Source organism: Serinus canaria, chromosome 2 (assembly GCF_022539315.1).
Source record: "Serinus canaria isolate serCan28SL12 chromosome 2, serCan2020, whole genome shotgun sequence".
NCBI lineage: Eukaryota > Metazoa > Chordata > Aves > Passeriformes > Fringillidae > Serinus > Serinus canaria.
This window is the reverse complement of record NC_066315.1, coordinates 68,239,164-68,256,057: the sequence shown is the minus strand read 5'-3', so window position 1 is coordinate 68,256,057 and position 16,894 is coordinate 68,239,164. Positions and strand designations below refer to the sequence as shown.

Genomic DNA, 16,894 nt, shown 5'->3' with positions numbered 1-16,894 from the left:
CCCCTCAGGACCCTGATTTCCAGCAAAGAGGGGCTACCTGGTAAACTCTGTTTTCTTTGCAACTTCGCTACTTTAGTTCACTTTACCATTGTCCTTCACACCCTTTCCTAGCTTTACTCACTTTAAAGTGCACTGGAAACTCTAACAACCAGAAGCTAAGTGGCAGTCAGAGGATCCCCACATGCTGGGCTGGGCAGGAGAGTACCAGCCTGGTCCCCAGCCCAAGAAGCCCTGGAGGGGCAGAGGCAGAACATGACAGCACCAGATCCCCAGCGGCAGGGGCTCTGCTGTACTGTCCACGGACCTGGAAACCAACAGCTGAAGGGGAACCTCCCTATTTTCCCTTTTTCTGCTACCTGTGGCTAATATTGCAGACATTTCCGTAAACAAAAATCCTTACCTTTTGACCTTTCTCTGCACTTTTGGCTCAGAACAGAGTTCCCCATAGACAGCCAGCAGCGCTGCCCAGGTTCACAGTGCAGAACCACACACGTCAGGTTTGTCCCACTACTGAAAACAACACATACGCACCGAGTTGGTAGGGAAATAGAACTTTATTCCAAGAGGTGAGCTGAAGCAATGAGCATATGAAGCAACAACCACTAGAAAAAAAGTGAAAAACACATCAAATATTTGTATTGTACCAGTTAAGTCTGAACACAGAAGTCCCTTTCAGTAAAATGTACGCGCCGGACAAAAGCACAAGCGAATCTCAGATGGTCACCTAGAGCATTGCTTTTAATGTCTAAGAAAGAGGCCTCCCCTACAAAAATCTTTAAGCCAGGCAAAAAAACCCTTCAAGTAACAAAGTAGAAATGATCTGTTCATTCTGCTTGGCACTGTGGAGAAGGAGGGGGATAATATATCCCAAAAGTGTATGCATCTTTAAGATGTATAAATTCAAAGTCCCTAACACAAGTCTGCTGCCAGACCAAGTACCGTTTTTTCTTCCTCATTTAGGAAGTCAAGTGAAGTATGTCTGCTAAGCACAGGGGGATCATGTTCTGGAGTGAAAGCTGCTAAGACCACATGGTCTGCCTGCCAGCAAGGAAACTTCATTGACACACACACCCAACAGACTTCTTTGTCCTTCTAACAGCACCCTACCATGGAAAGCTGCAAACTGCATCAAATTCTGCAAACATTCAAACAAGTATTTCCTTGACTGCCTCAGTACAGAAGGCTAAATGCTGCTCTCCTTGAGCTCTCCCTTCACATTCATTTCAGTACCACTGGAAGAAAGCTGCAAGTGCACACAAACAGCAGAGCTGGCTCTAAGTCATGGGTGGTGTTTTTTTTAACCTGGCTTATGTATGTGACATCAAAAAGGGATAGCTGGACCATTCCTGTGCTATTTGCAAGGTCTGTCAACTTAATTCTAATGCATACATACATACATACGTACATATATATGTGTATGTATAATGCATGCATAGTAGCTTACAATTATAAGGAAAAAACAATTTATTTATAAACCTGCTCTTTGGGACTCTAGAATTTTAGTGGTTAATCCACTAAATTCACAGGTAATAGGAGATGAACGGTCACTCTTCTTAACACAGTACCATAAATGCATTACTTTAGAAACTGCTATCATGGAGGCTAATCCAATAACAACAATGGCAGCAACAAAATTCGTTGTCAGGACAAGTGTCAGTCAGGCATTAAAAAAATATGTCTCTGAAGAATTGCATTGTTTTCAAAAAATACACTGAAATATTCTATACAAGAAAATAGGCATCACACTTATGAATCTAAATTTATAACCACATACATGTATTAGCTATTCTCAATAAACCATCTACATTTGCTACCCACCTACAGTAGCTACAGTTTCAAACTGGGAACACTGCAAATTTATGTACTTTCCCTGAGATCAGTAATCCAAAATAAATAGCCCTGCAAAGGTAACAGTGTAAACTCTGGATTTAAGTCTTCGGTAAGGATCGGTCCTCAAAAGCCAAGAACATTAAGCAAACGTAAACACAGCAATCATTTTGTCAGTTTCGAGTTAATTCTCAGCAACAGTGGAACCCCATGTGAGACGCAGCATCCAAATGTTGAAGACCCGTCAATTTTATTGTACAATACAGTTGTCCTAGTTGCTCACTTTCCTATCATTGTACCCCTGAACGCATCCAGCTGGGATTGTGGATGTCCAAATCGTGACCCAGATCTGATCTTCCACTCTGCACAATCTTAACAGTGCCTTTAAAACCACTCCTTCTGAGGGTCTTACTCCTGAATGGAGGAATGGCGAATAGATGTGTGATAATCCTCTGGACTAGTCACAAGTTCTGGTAAATCATAGCCTCTCAGCAGATGTCCACTGTTTTGTTGAGCAAAGTAATACAGCTGCCTGGCAAACATTGGTTCAACCTTAAGAACAGACAAAATGTTAATCAGACATGTGACAAAACTTCAAGCTCCTCATCTAAGTTATTCAGGGTGGTTTTAACTTAAAAACAAGTCGGGGCAGAACAGTTCCGCTTACTGGAATGGGAATACAATTTTAGAGGTTTCACTAATCTCTGTTTTAAACTAGGTCTTGCCTAGCCTAGTTCTGCTGCCAAGGGTCTCACTACCTGCACACACTCCTTACCTTCACCACCTTCATTATAAGGGACTGTAGCAGTGACACAAATGATGTATCAAAAATTGCATCCCCTTAGCCAGCCCCAGGCTGTGAGCAATGCCCACAGGACACTCATGCCCATGGCCACTCCAAGTGTTTAAATACATGTTGAACATGCCAAAAGTCTTGTCTGCACTGCAAAGTACTTTGAGGACTTAACTTGAAATGTTGGAGCCCTCAGGTAGGCTGAGATATGTCGCCAAATGACTGTGTCTGAAGACAGATTTCAACCTAACATTTTAGGTTACTTTTGTTTCTGTTCATTCAAGCTCTGATGAGAAATTTGTTCAACCACCAAGAGGGATTTGTATGAGTTAACACTGCCTTCGCTTCTGTCTCTTCAGAAACCACCACTCCCTCTCAGGGCTTTGGGCTCTGACTGTAAATATTTGAGCTGTACACTGAGAGCAAACACCTGAAGCTCTCCTTACTCTCAGTGAAGGACAGGCTGGATGACACTTGTCCACAACCCTCTCCTGCTGGTCAGCCAATCCCTCCATATTAAAAGATACAGGCACTGTTTTGGAGGAAATAAATGCCAAGGTGGAGATGGGAAGGCAGTGGGACAGGTGCCCCAGGCAGCTTTCAGCATAACTGATGGGAGAGTCCCACCAGCCCACAAGCCAGGACAGATCAAGAGGATGAGCAGGCTGAGCAATTGGCAGAGGGGAAGCAAAGCTCTGGAAAGAGCAGGAGGTACAGGTTCACAGAGAAGATACGAGGACAAGAGATGGATAAGGGGGCTGGAGGGAGGATGCTACGAAGCAGGGATAGAAAGCTGGAAAGCCAAAATAAGAATGGGAAAAAGTTGAAGGGGAGTCAGGGATGGGCAACCATCTCTAACTATTCATTGCACAGTTCAGGATGGATTTGTGAGCTTCTCAACTTCCACCCCAGAGATCTGCCAGGCAGCAGTGTCAGCAGTGTAGCAGCACAAAAGCTACACACCTAAGCAGAGGCCACAGCTTATGGCAGAATCTGACTTGGCACCCATCCTGCTACTGAAGGGGCTTTCGAAAAATTTAAGAGACACCAGTTTTCTTCTCAAGGATACAGTAAGTGAAGCCCTGCCACTAATGTGAGCATCACCACCTCTCTTGTGGTTTTATGAGCCAATACAGCCAATTCAGAAAGTACCTGGTCTCAGTCTCCACCATCACCCTCTCTCAGAGAGCATCCCGAAACAGCAGCTTTGAGTGTGTGTGAACTGAGGTCAGCCAGCCCACGAGCCTGACAGCTACTGAACCCTGAAGCTGCACAGGCAGCCCCTGCATCCCACCAAGGGCTGAGGCCATTGAGGTGCAAGCTGGGATTCTGGAGCACCTTCAGGCACAGTGGGTGTAAAAGCACCACAACCTGCAGTGGCCAGGCAGCTCAAGCAGCTGCACAACTGGGCTGCTGGTGATACCAGTACAGCCCAGCACTTCCAGGTACATTTCAGCTTTAGATGGGATTTGCAACAGATCACAAAATGCTCTGTAGAGAGGGAAAAATCAGGTGCTCTGCCCTACTGAGGGATTCCAGTGAGTCCTTGGCAGATCTGGGGATTACACCTTGCTCTGGAAAGTGCTGCATCTTCAACAACTTACTACCTCCCTCATAATCTACATGAGGCACAAAAGCCTGACTGGCAGATTCACATCCTCCAAGGAGTGTGCTTGTTTTAGGTAAGGCAGAAATCCTACTTACATGGGCTGTAATTAGTTTCCTCTGCCTCTGTGGATCTGGAAATTCCTCCCCAAAGCACAGAGCGACCTGATATCTCGGCAGCGGGCGTCCGTGGTGAGCAAAGGCTTGCAGCTCTGGGAAGAGAGAAAGTACCGTGTTGTGGAATAATCAGGGGAGACAGGCAAGCACCACACAGCTACTCACTCACTCCCACCACCAGCATGGGAGAGAAAAACAGAATGGCAAAAGGAAAAAAAAGTGCGGGTTGAGATAAAGACAGTTTAATGGGTAAAAAGAAACAAACAAAGAAGACAAAACAAAGAAAAACAAGTGATGGAAAAAGCAATCACTCGTGACTGGCTGATCTACACACAGCCAGTGCCCAAGCAACAGTAACCTCTGGCAAATTCCCCCATGCTCTGTTTTACTGCAGAACACAAGGTCATATGCAATGGAATATCCCTCAGCTGGGATTGTTGAAGCCCTGTCTGTGCCCCTTCCCAGACTCTTGTCCACCCCAGACTGCAGCCTGTGAGGGCAGAATGAGACAACGAGAAAGCCTTGACATTGTGCTTGCACTGTTCAACATCAGCTGAATTGTCCCTGTGTTATCAGCACTGTTTAGGTCACAAATCCAAACCATAGCATCACAAGGACCACTATGAAGAAAATTAACCCTGCTCCAGTCAAAACCAGTGCAGGCCAGTAAGACAGACTTTGTGGATGACCTTGGAGCACAGTGGAGAAGATAAAGTAACTCCAGGGGTTGATGAGAGAGGTCAGGAAAAAGACAAAAGGTAAGCACAAGGCACTGGGTTTGGAGACCTTCCCTCGGATCAGGGGGAGCTGGATACAGCACTGCAACTTTTCCGTTAATTTGCCTCACAATTAATTCCATATGCACAAACCAAGATGTCTTCCAAGCTGGTACTTCTATGGGACCCTGAGAGCAGAACCCCTGGAGCAGACAGTGCTGGTACCATTCAAGGGAACCATTCAAGCAGACACACAAGAGCAGCACTGAAATGGCTTGGTAGTGCCAGAGACACAAAATACTGCCAGGCACAAAAATTAGCCACAGCCAGACAGTGACAGAGGTAAGGTCACTGTCACACTGTCATTATCACACTGAGGTAAGGAAGGGGAAAGGGCTCTACTTCAGCCATGCACTGAGCCAGCAAAAGAGCTTTCTGTGTCTTCTGTGCCCCTGCACTCTCTCTGCTGACCCATAACCTTGTGCAAAGTGAAATGATGAAATGTTATTATTCTCACAGTCAGAGTCCCCAGTGAAAAGTAGCAGGGGAAGCCTTTATAAGGTACTCCCACTCAGACCAGAATCTCCAGTGCTGTGGACCAAATGTTGGTGTTTTGATCCTGCATTTCCAACCAGAAAAGAGAAAATTCAATCTAACACAATATCCTTGCTAAAGTGTGTGTTGAGTGCTGTGTTTCTACACAGCTGATAGGTAAATATTCCATTTTAATTAACAACCCTGCTCGTGCTTTCTGGAAAAAGCTGCAATTAATATTACAGCAAATGAATTATAATGAAGCACCTTCCCTGCCAGAAAGGGAAAGGAGAGCCTTTGAACTTGACATGACAAATGCATCTTTTCCCAAAATACACCCCTGCCATTCCTACTCTAACTGCAAGCTTTTCAGACCAAGGTGTGGATTCAGTGGCTATCCCAACCCTGGCTTGGACTACTACTCTTACTGAGAGGGCCAGTTAAACAAGGAAAATAATGGGAAGCTTGCTTAAAACATGGACTAAAATGTAGCTTTCTCCAAAGTCTCCCCAGAAACTCCTAAAGTGTGCCGTGCCCCTCTGGAGATAAGGCAAGAAAGAAGAGATATTTTCCAAGGGACTCTGCTTCCCTCCGTGCTGCTACAGGACAAAGAAGGACGACCCACCCAAGACCAATCCAGCTGATGTGCAACTTCTTTCAACTTCCTCTTTCCCTTGTTTTACTTGGCCTCAGCAATTCTCCAAATTCTGAGTACCCGTGGGAGTGCCCACAGCACAGACCTGGAGAAGAAAGCCCTTTCTTTCCCAGCACCAGGATAATCATGGCTTGAGTTCAGCCCTGTGATCCTCCAAAACCTTCTGCTAGCTCTGTCTTCCTTTCCAGGCCCAAGTGCATCATGCAACACCAAAGGGCTCCCCATGTGCCTCCCCAAACCCTTCCCACCTCCTGATACTCCTGCTCCAGCTGCCACTTCTTCTGTCCCACCAATTGTTCTCTGGCTGCCATCCTCACACTCCAAGCTCTCTTCCTCAGTTCTTCTACCCCTCCACCCAGCCCAATTTACAACAATTGCAATGCATTTATCTCTCTCCACAGAGACCATTCCCCTGGTTTCTGATTTATTGCCCCATTTTAGCTTTCTCAGCAGCAGAGGCTTCTCAGCACAGGCCCCAGTGCTCCAGTGCAGTTTGCATCGTAGGGTTCAGCTCCTCAGTGGCTTCCCAAGAGCTGTGGCTGGTTCATAGCAGTTCTGCATCTGTCCCTTTCTCTGCTGTTCATGATTGCCTCTCCTGGCAGAGATCATCTGCCTCTCTTCCCAGGGGAGTCCCAGTTTCCCAGCGTAGGGGAATCCCTGAGCATGCTTGCAGGCTGGAACCTCAGCACATTCAATTAACACAGCAGATGTGTCAGGCCCATGGCAACTCACTTCTAAACTTCACTGAGCAAAAAAACTTCACATGCAAAAACTCACTTTGCACACGCCACAGACTGTGACTGCAACCACACACTTGGGTTTGCACGGGCACTGGTGCATAAGTAATTTAGGAGGGGTGGAAAATAACTATTGCTTGAGCTTATCCTTGGGGCTAGGGGTCTAAAAAGAGATGTCCTGTCAACCATTTGGAAGAACCCAGAGCACATCTAAAAAAAACCACCTGAGAAAAGGGAAAGGGATTTCCAAAACCATCACCAGGCGCAGAATTATACATCTTTAAATTAGCATGTGATTGAAGCCCAACCCAATGCCTGACCTCAAATTCCCCTTTCTAACTGTCAATTCTCACATCTATATAAGATTTCTCTCTTTAAATGCAATTTTTTCTTGGCTGTTTCTCTAGGACAGAGTATCAACCTTGGAATATAAAGTATGCTAAAACTGATGATTTGGATTTCATTTCTTGGGGTTTTTTTAAATTTTGCAAGGCATTATTCCCCTGAGAGTATCATGCCAGTGCTGATGCCCTGTTCTAGTAAGAAAACACACCAAACCACAGCAACTTAGTTCACCTCTAAGTGATGCCAGAAATACCCATAAAGGACCAGTATCTATTCCTGCTGCCCCAGCTGTCCTCTGGGACAATGACCATCCCCCACCAGTTTCTCTGAGTGGACAGCTCTCCTCTCTCTAACTGTGCAGGTGTGCTGGGAAGTGGGGTTGAAGCTTTGCCCCTTCCCTTCACGGGCTGTAAGGAGAAGGCACTGTCCTAAAGCACTCCCCTGCTTCCTCTGCACTGCCCTGTGCAAAATGAGACCTTTCCAGAGAGCTCTGGTGAGGAATGCGCCTCCTTGCTCAGAATATTAGGCAGTCCTGAAATTCCAGAGTTTGTGAAACCCTTTTGAATTCCTAGATATCTTTTAGACACTGGCACAGACTGAAAAGAAGGCTTGCTACTGAAATTTGTATAGTCAGGGCAAGACCTCAGGCTTGCTCTGGGTCAAACTGAGAGGAGTGCAAGTGCAGACCACTGACCTACCCAGGACTTAGACTAGCAAATCCAAGATGAGGATCCAGTTTTCTGTGTCAATTTATGGAAAAAACTATTTTGCTAGGTTCCTCCTTATGCTTCATACAGAAATGTGAGAGATTGGGTGTCACCAGCTGAGCCTCAGTTGACTCCTGCTGGTCTGTGCAGGGGCATTGAATGTGCAGAGAGCAGGAATTTATAAGATTACTCAGGATTCAAGCACCCCTCGGCTGCATTTGCCCAGAAGTATCAAGGGGCAATTCTCACTTTAATGAAAAGAGCACTCCCATAAAGCTGACTTGGACAGTGACCAGGTGACATTTCCAAAAGGGTATCAAGGCCATAGTGGGAATTACCTGCTAAAAAGCGCTGAGTGTCAAAGAGCTTGCATGTTTGGTCCCGCTCCAGCTTGTTGGGTCGGTCACTGCAGAGCGCCATTGGCCCATCCCAGTAGATCCTGCTCTGGCAAAGTCTCTTAGCATACAGGCCATCAGGTGCCATCCACAGAATCACTCCTCGTTCCAGGTGGCTCAGCAGCTTTTCTATGTTCTTCCTCTGGCCATTGTCCTCTGGATAAGGGAAGATAACTTGGTCCAGGCTGCTGACCTCGTAGCTTTGGCCGTGGGATATCCTACAGCCCTCAGGACTGGAAGTTGTCACCTCCTTCACCAGTATTTCACGGTAGTACAAGCAGATGTGGAGTCGGCAGTCTACAAGGAGAAACAAACAGACAAACAAAAAACAATTGCTGTGATAAATTAGTTGGGATATTTAATGTTTCAGATCTGTGCTAAGGCCAAGAGACAAGTCTGCAAAAAACTTCTGAGACCAGTGGTCAGCGCCATCCAAAAGTTCATATTAGTTAAAAAAATAAAAATAATATAAATAGTAAAATTTTTGGGGCACAGCAGCATTAATGCTCTCTCATCTTATTAAAAGGGCTACTGATGTGTGGGAATTTGGTAGGAACTAAAATCCCACCAAGTTCACATTTCCATTTAAAAGAAAAAATCTGCACAGAAAAAGTTGATGTTGGTCACATTTTCCAAGTTCACGTCACAGTTAAACCCACCGGCTCAGCACACTTCCCCAGATTTAACAGGGAAGTAGCTGTGTTTCCCCCCACTTTGCATAAAAAAGGCTCCTGCACAGGGGACCTGCAAAGCTGCACTCAGCTGCCTGGAGAAAAGCAACTGCTGGCTCCAGCTCCAAGAGGGCTGTACCCAAAATCCCCTGCCTTGCTTCCAAATGGCCATTTGGTCCACTTGGCTGACTCCTACGAACTCACACAGCACTGAAAAAAAATACCTATAGTGCATACATGTGTGTACAATGTATGTTCACATACACACACAGAGACACACACATCTACACACCCACACTGACCCTGGCTCAGGAGAACAATCCCACTTAAGACACCCATCAAGCAGCACTTTGCAGGTCTATCCACTATCTCCGTGAAAAGCACAATCCCACACCTTTTCCAAAAATTACTTAGAAAGTTCCCCAGCATCCAGACATCTGCAAACCTGGCTGAAATGAACAACTTCCCTTTTCTTTCCTGAATGTCTTTTTTTTTTCCACCAGGAATAACAAAGCAGAGCAAGGCCAGATGGCACCAACAGGAGCACTACAAGCACTACACATTTTGGGGGGATCCTCCCAAACGAAAACCTGAGCCTTAAGTCACTGACATTCCTAAACTGCCAAACTCCCCTTGGAGGGCCTGATTTGGTGTCTCACCAAAGCAACCCAGCACTAACACCACAAGCTAGCAAAGTACTTCCATAAGCTTTAACCACCTCCATCCCTTGGAGCTGGGGCTGGAAATGCTTAAGTATCCTAGAAAACAGACTTACAACCATACAACCAAATTCACTCATTAAAGAGGTTGCTTTTTTTTTCTTCTTCTTTTTTCCTTTAGTCTGAAAGGAGAGATGGTGCCTGGGCAAGTCAGAAGTGAGAGTCTCTTGTCAAGCTCCCCAGGAAGCCTGGGGGGTTATGGACCTTACCTGACAGAGCGAGGGCTTCACCAGACCTTATGCTTGGCTCAATCGGGATGCCAGGAGTTTGGGACTCAGGAGGAGCACAAGCATAAAAGGTTCCTGTCACTTGACAACCTGTTTTCACAAACAAAAGTCAGTGACAGAGGCCTAAATCCTAGAGAAAAAGCTAGGGCAGAGATCACAGCAATGCAAAAGTGAGTTTTCCTGGGCCCAACAGGAACACTCTCTTTCTCTTTCCCCTTCTTCTTAAAAAGGTCTTCTTTCCCAATTCCTCCACGAAGGCCAACTCTACCAATCACTCCAGATGTTACCTGGACTATACTTTCAATTGGGTCTGCATGAAATAATCCCTTAGTGTTTCTGTATTCCTCCTAGTCCTTTTCCTTACTTAACATGTTATTCCATTAAAGAAATAATTTCCATTTTTAACTAGGCTACAGTGCTCTTTAAAAGTCGCCTGCATGAAACAATTCCTATTTCCAAAAAACTTTACTCATGATGGGTACAATAATAAAGCTGGGATTAACACTGTTTAAATGTAGGTGAAGAAAAATGTGCAGCAGAAGATTATTAGGGTTTTATTAGCAGAACTACTATTTAGAACAACTAAACTGTTCCAACAGATGCCTTTGAGTAAGTGGATTATACCATGGACAACTGATGTACTCCCACTGTTTCTTAATGCCAATAAAGGCATTTGGAGGATGATGCAACTGACTTGCAGACAAGAACACTTTACCTTTCCCAGTTGCAAAACTCACCACAATCAGGAGCTGGAGTAACTGGGATAAAAAACACCCATCATCTCTTGATGCATTTTACAGCCCAGTGAGAAACACACTATCAACCACTAACAACAGCCTACAAATTCAGCAAAGGATCCAAATGTGTGGAAGTGCTGCAGAGGATGTATTTCAGGGCAGAGCTCATTGAGCTTGCTACCTTGATTTTTTTTATTAGCAAATAACTCAACTAAAGAGCAAAACATACTGCCTAATAATTCCAATATACTACTAGCAAAAGTTACAGTGCACTGAGTATTTACTTTTTAGCAGATCCAAAGATCTCTGCATCAAAACAGGGAGACAGCTGTCCTCTGAAAATATAGCACCTACTCCAAGGGTCCTTTCTTGCTTCCCATCTTTTCCTGCCCTTCTGAACCAGGTGGTTCTCCTCACAAAGCAAATGCCTGCATCCTCAGGTGAGTTACCCTGCAAGGGTCTACAGCACACAGTTCCCTTTCTCTTACGTTTTATTCCCTGCAAGCTTCAGCGCTGCCAATTTTTTACAATTTGGGCTTTTTCCTACAGATGCAGAGCTTTGAAAGCCATGATTGTGTTAGGCTCTGGTACTGTGAGATTTTTGGGGAAGGAAACATTCCTTTATTCTGTTTCTGCTGTACCGGCCCCAAGAGAGTCTCAATCCATGACAAGTTGTCCCACTGCCACAGCACTAAAATAAAGTAATAATTCCAGCTTTCCCCTAGGGAGAATAATGTCAGTCTAACCCACAAGGCTGGAGGGAAAACCTCACTGGTGTGTGCCTCAAAAAGTCCAAAATCAGAGAGAAAAGCTAAAGAACATATGTTCCCATTTGGGGTTTTTGTGAGGGCTGGTTGCCTTCTTTATTGCCCAGGGCTTTGAGACAGCTGAGGACTTCTGGGGGCTGATCTCTATCAATGCAGAGAACTGCACAGCCCACACACCACACACGCAGTGGCAGCGGATACAAGCCAGGACAAAGGTGGGTCCCTTTCAAGGGAACCCAGCACTCCTCTACATCCACATCTGCTAATTCCAATCAAAGCCACAAATAATAAGCCTGAGGAATCTGGGGTTCCTCCAGGTGGCCAGCCTCAGCAAGCAGCCCTAAACAGGGGTGTCTTACCATTTTCACAGGCGGGCCCCTGCCAGTGATGGCCGCGAGCGGCGAAGGGGATGCTGGCGCACTGGTACGGAATGTCGGGATGTGGCTGCTCCGGGGCAAACTCCCTCCAGTTCCGCTCATGGGGCACCATGTAGTTCGGCACCTATTCAATTTAACGAGGTATTCTTTCAGTAGGCAGCTGTCAGAACTAATGCTATGCGTTGCATCAGCTCTCTCATCTCAGCTCCTTGAGTCTCCCTGCCAAAGCCCATGGAGGTCTGAGCTGTGCCCAGGCTACGCGGATGGCACTTGGCCACCACCACCAATGAGGCTTTCAAATGAGTTTCTCACCACTGGTGTAAATAATAAGAGGAGTGGAATAACAAAAGGCAGTCAAAGCACTGCTGGTAAATGTCTGCTTGAAAGAGCAAGGCTTCATTGGGTGCTCGCATTCTGGCACCAACAGAATGGCAGAGCACTAGGAACTGTTGTCCAACAGAAAAGAGCTATTACTCTGGGATAAACAACACCAAGGGAAATCAATTGCCCTGTGGCCTCATCTGACATTAGAAAAGTTGCTTCTCAATTTCTCAGTTCTCATAATGAAGTTTCTTCACAGGGAGAACCTGAGAGCCCCACCAGCAAGGACAGACATAGCACAGAGGCACCAATCAAAACACTCAACTAATGCCATACCTGGGATGGTAGTGCAGTGTAAGGAGATGTTATTGGAAAGGGATGGTTCATCATTAATGGCTGTTCCTCCATGCTGATCTGTTTTGCACCTGCGTTCACCAGAGGGATGAAAATAAATTATGTCAACCACATCTTAAGGAAATCTGAAATCGGCACAATAAAGACAAATCCATACAACCTGCCACTGAACAGAGAGAGGACCAAAATTCCTTCAAGTGCCCACTTGGGACTGGACTCCCTGGCCACCCTTGGGCAGTCTGTCCCTGTGGGCTCTGCAGTGCCCCACAGCACAGTGCGTCCCAGCCAAGCCTCTCCTCTCACAGGAAGGCACCGGGGCCCTCTTGGAGAGCCTGCCCCTTCCCTGCCCCTGCCCTGGAGGCTGCAGGCTGGGCATCCTTCACTCCCAGCTCTTCTCCCCAAGGCAGTTACCTACTGTCTGCCCCAAAATTGCTCTTCCCTGTATTCAGAACCTAGATCCAGCATGCCTTTTTTTTTTTTTTTTTTTTTGCCTGTCCCTTGAGCTGCCTGCTTGGCTCTCACTACACAGAACTGGCAGGGAGGCTCCAGCTAAAAGAGCAATTCCCCCAGTGATGTGCAGGCGCCTGTCTGCATCTTCCTGCAGGGGCTCCCTTTCAATGCTCCAACTCAAACACCAGCAGTTCTCCTGCAGACGCAGCCTCTCAAGTCACCAGAACAAGCTGCACTTGAGCCCTCATTTTGGTCCCTTAAAAGACTTTAAAAGGCTACAGGGTCATTCCAGAAAAGCACACTTCAGTCCTCATATGCTTGCAATGAGACATTTTCACATTCTGTTACACAGGGAATTTGAGATGCTTTACCTTTTTTGGCTCCTTCTGGCACTATTCTGTACACTTTATAGGGATCTGAGATGTCCAGCTGGCTTCTCTCCACCAGTTCTTCAAAGTCATTGCTCTTGTTCAAAGCACACCTTAATCTTGTCTTCCAGGTAGGGGGATCTGGTTTATCAATGCCCTCTCTGAACTTTCCTTTAAAAAGAGCCCAAGCCTGGAAACATTTCAGATAATCAAAAGAGCCGGAAAATAAAAAAGAAAAAGAAAAAAAAAAGAAAAAAAAAAAAAAGAATCAAGTACAAGGCACAATGTTTGAAACAGCATACATGTGTGTGCTTACATGTGCATGAATTGTTCATGAATTTACCCCCTACAGGTTTAGGCTGTAAAATAGCAGCATGGTGAGGTACAAAAAACAGTTCAGTGGGCATAAGAAAGGGGAATGAATGTGGAAACAGATGTGCTGTGGTCCCAGAAGCATTTAGCTCCACGCAGAACTGGGGGAGGGAGGGCTGTCCCACAAACACAGGGACACCAGGGCACAGCCAGGCACTGTCCAGCAGCAGCCCACCAGCAGAACCAGCCTGCAGAGGCAGGTGGCAAGGATGGGATGGTGAGGATCACCCCTCCTGCCCTGCCAGCGTTCCACCATGCCAAGCCCAGGCTGAGCCTTACCTTGAAGAGGGCGGCGTCCTCCTCCCGGTTGTAGTCCTGCTTGCCAGCGTGCTTCCAGGGGATGCGGAAGATGCTCTTCTCGTCGTTCTCCCACACCAGCCCGGGGTACTTGCCGCTGTCTATCTGGTCAATCAGCCACTGGCGGAGTTTCCCATTGCCACAGCTCACTGAGTTCATCCCGCACTCGCCCGGCTCCAAGTTCATGCCACTCGTGTCAGAGGTTGGGCGGGGGGTTTTGGGGTGCCCCACCAAGCTGACCTCTCCACACACGTCCAAGCACCGGCTCTCTGGGAGGCTGCTGAGGAAGGGGAAATGGGCAGGATGTGGGGAGAGGCCAACCCACAGGTTAAGCGCTGGGCTAGGTCTGCACCAGCGGTGCCCAGTCCCTGATGCCACACAGACCGCACCAAACAGCAGCCATGGCACGCAGCGGGGCCCTGGGGGCCCCGGGAAACACGGTAGAGAGCCTCAGGAAACTGGGCACAGCCCCCCACGGCCCTCCCCGGGCACTGCCTGTGCTGCAGACTCTGACAGACTTCCCCCTGTCCCGATACTGTTATGCATGAACAGACATCGGTCGTTGAAGTTTTTATTGTAAGTGACTTAAGGCACAGCTCCCCTGTCCTGCTGAGAGTTCAACTGGGAGTTTACTTTTCAACCAAACGAGGGAAAAGTCGCATTAAAACAGGCTCGCACGTGATGGGGCACATATGTGCTATCAGACATATCACGCACACGATTCGGAGGGCTTCACACGCAGTTAGGGTTTATATGGCATCTATCTATAACACCAAAGCAGCTTTCACAAGCTCCCTTCAGCAAGACACACTTGAACACATGATGTCCTATACATATCTACCCCTCCAACTGCTCCCAGCACGCACACATAGCAACATTCAAATCTATACGCTGCATATACATAAAAGTGGAAAGACAGCAGCCCACAGAGCCCGGCAGAAGGGCACTTATGTCCCCAGGGACGTGGGAGCCGGCAGCCCACCACACAGAGCCCCACGGCTGCGCGCAGAGGCGCAGGCGCGCACGGAGAGCGGCGCGGCTCCGCAGCGATGGGCACCCGCTGGGAAGGTGCGAACTCCAGGACACCGGCGCCAGGGATGGGGACCTGGCGTCAGGTTTGTCTCACCGATCTGGAAAATGCTTGAATGCCCTAAATCTTAGTTTGGGGGGTTCCTACTCCACCTCCCTATTACATCTAACAAAATTAAGCGATTCCTCACCCAGGAATCTTTGCCTCTACCCATGGGGAGCCGTTCCGAGACCCCTGCCAGACAGGCGCACACTGCTGTGGGTAGATGGGCAGCACCGCTCCGCACCCGTTACACGTCTTCGCAGGGGCAGCATCCCCCCGGACACCAAACCCGGTCCCCAGGCATCTCCCTTGCACATGGTGCGTCTGGGGGGATGGGGCGCGTTCGGGACCTCGGCTCCCCAGCGCCGAGCCCGTAGGAGTTCGTGCGAAGACCCCAAAAAAGTCGCTTCCCCCCCTTTCACATATGTGCACGAAGCGGATCCCTTCTACACATTCCCGCGACCCTCCCGAGGGTAGCGGGAACCGGCCGGGCTGGGGGCCGGTGCGCGCCGTCACCTCAAGAGCAGATAACGGGCGGGTGTTATTTCTTTTGCTTTAAATTAAGCAAAAAATAGAATGAGGCGGGGGAAGAAATAAAAGGGGAAAGAAAGAAATAATTAAAAAAAAAAGGGCTCGCTCAGGCGCCGACAAGGAGCCACAGGAGAAGTGCCCACCGGGGGAAACTGAGGCGCCCGCACCGCCCACCCCGCTTCCCTGCCCGGCCCGCCGGGTGCCGCGGCGGGAGCGCCGAGCCCGCGGGGGCTGGCTGGGGGTCCCGGGGGCTCGGCCGCCCCTCGCTTACCTCTGTCGCCGCGCTGGGAGCGGGCAGGGGCCGCCGACTGCCGGGCGGCTGCTGAGACGGGGCGCAGAGCGACTGGGCCGACGGCACCGGGAAGTTTCTTTATATGATGGAGGGCGTCGTGCCGGGCGGGGGGAGGCGGGCCCGGAGGTGGAGCCAGGGGAAGGGGAGCGGGGACTTGGCGAGCTGGAAAACATCTGAGGCAGTGACACATACCCGTTGCTGGTAAACACGCTGCGGGCGGCAAGGCGTGCAGCCCGGCGCCCTGCGCGTCCCCGCTGGGTTGGGTTTTTTTAAATCTTTACAGACAGACGCACATACATAAATAGCCCAGGGAAACTCCTACCAGTGAGAGCCGGGCGGCTTTTACTGTAAAGACACAGGTCGCTACACCCACCAGAATCGTCCTAGACGGCGCCGGCCGGGCCCCCGGGATGCTCGGGGAGACGCGGAGGCATCCGCCCACCGGCCCACGCCGTGCTCGGGGTCGGTCCCCCCCGGCCGGCTCCCTCTGCGACCCAGCCCCTCTTTGCTCGGGCCACAGAGCCGGGATAAATTAGCCACATACCCGCCTCCTTTCCCCCCCAGGGCTCGGGCTCTCCCCGTCCAGCCTGCTCCGTGTTTGGCAGCCCGAAAGGTGTGAACTGGGGGCAAGGTGGGGGAACACCAGCGGCGCCGGCCCCGGAGGCAGCGAGCCCCAACGGGGCGGCAGCCGCGGGAGCGGGGACAGCCACCAGCTCCGGCCGGGAGCGGCTCCCTCCCGCTGGGCCCAGGGGATGCTGCCTCCGCAAAGCCCATCTTGAGGCGCCAGGGCTGGAGCCCCTTGGCTCGCCTGCCTCCAGAGCCTCCTGCCCTAACGTGGTGGGCTCTGATGGATGAAGGTGCGAGCTCCAGGCTTGCACGAAAGTCTCTCTCACCGCCTTTCGGGTTTC

At 48.8% G+C, this 16,894-nt stretch overlaps 1 protein-coding gene across 2 annotated transcripts; it reads right to left on the bottom strand.

Moving 5' to 3' along the window:
• Window positions 1–535: 535 nt before the first annotated feature.
• Window positions 536–16,278, bottom strand: IRF4 (interferon regulatory factor 4). Of its 2 annotated transcripts, none has more exons than XM_018926194.3 (9): window positions 15,966–16,278; window positions 14,074–14,371; window positions 13,426–13,612; window positions 12,587–12,675; window positions 11,912–12,053; window positions 10,031–10,138; window positions 8,375–8,728; window positions 4,325–4,437; window positions 536–2,379 (listed from the first exon to the last, which is right to left on the bottom strand). In XM_018926194.3, exons 1-9 carry the CDS (start codon window positions 16,157–16,159, stop codon window positions 2,236–2,238), a joined length of 1,629 nt encoding a protein of 542 aa, XP_018781739.2. In that variant the 5' UTR covers window positions 16,160–16,278; the 3' UTR covers window positions 536–2,235. The 2 variants fall into 2 exon arrangements, with proteins under 2 accessions (XP_018781739.2, XP_009090400.2); XM_009092152.4 differs by having other exon boundaries at window positions 14,074–14,368.
• Between the last annotated feature and the right edge of the window lie 616 nt (window positions 16,279–16,894).

Excerpts from the sequence above, each read along its gene's own strand:
- IRF4 (XM_018926194.3), bottom strand. The coding sequence starts at position 16,159 with ATGTTTTCCAGCTCGCCAAGTCCCCGCTCCCCTTCCCCTGGCTCCACC. Across the intron at positions 14,372-15,965 it reads CTCCCAGCGCGGCGACAGAG|CAGCCTCCCAGAGAGCCGGT; the intron begins GTAAGCGAGGGG and ends CCCCTTCCTCAG. Across the intron at positions 8,729-10,030 it reads TGAAGCCCTCGCTCTGTCAG|ACTGCCGACTCCACATCTGC; the intron begins GTAAGGTCCATA and ends TTCTCCTTGTAG.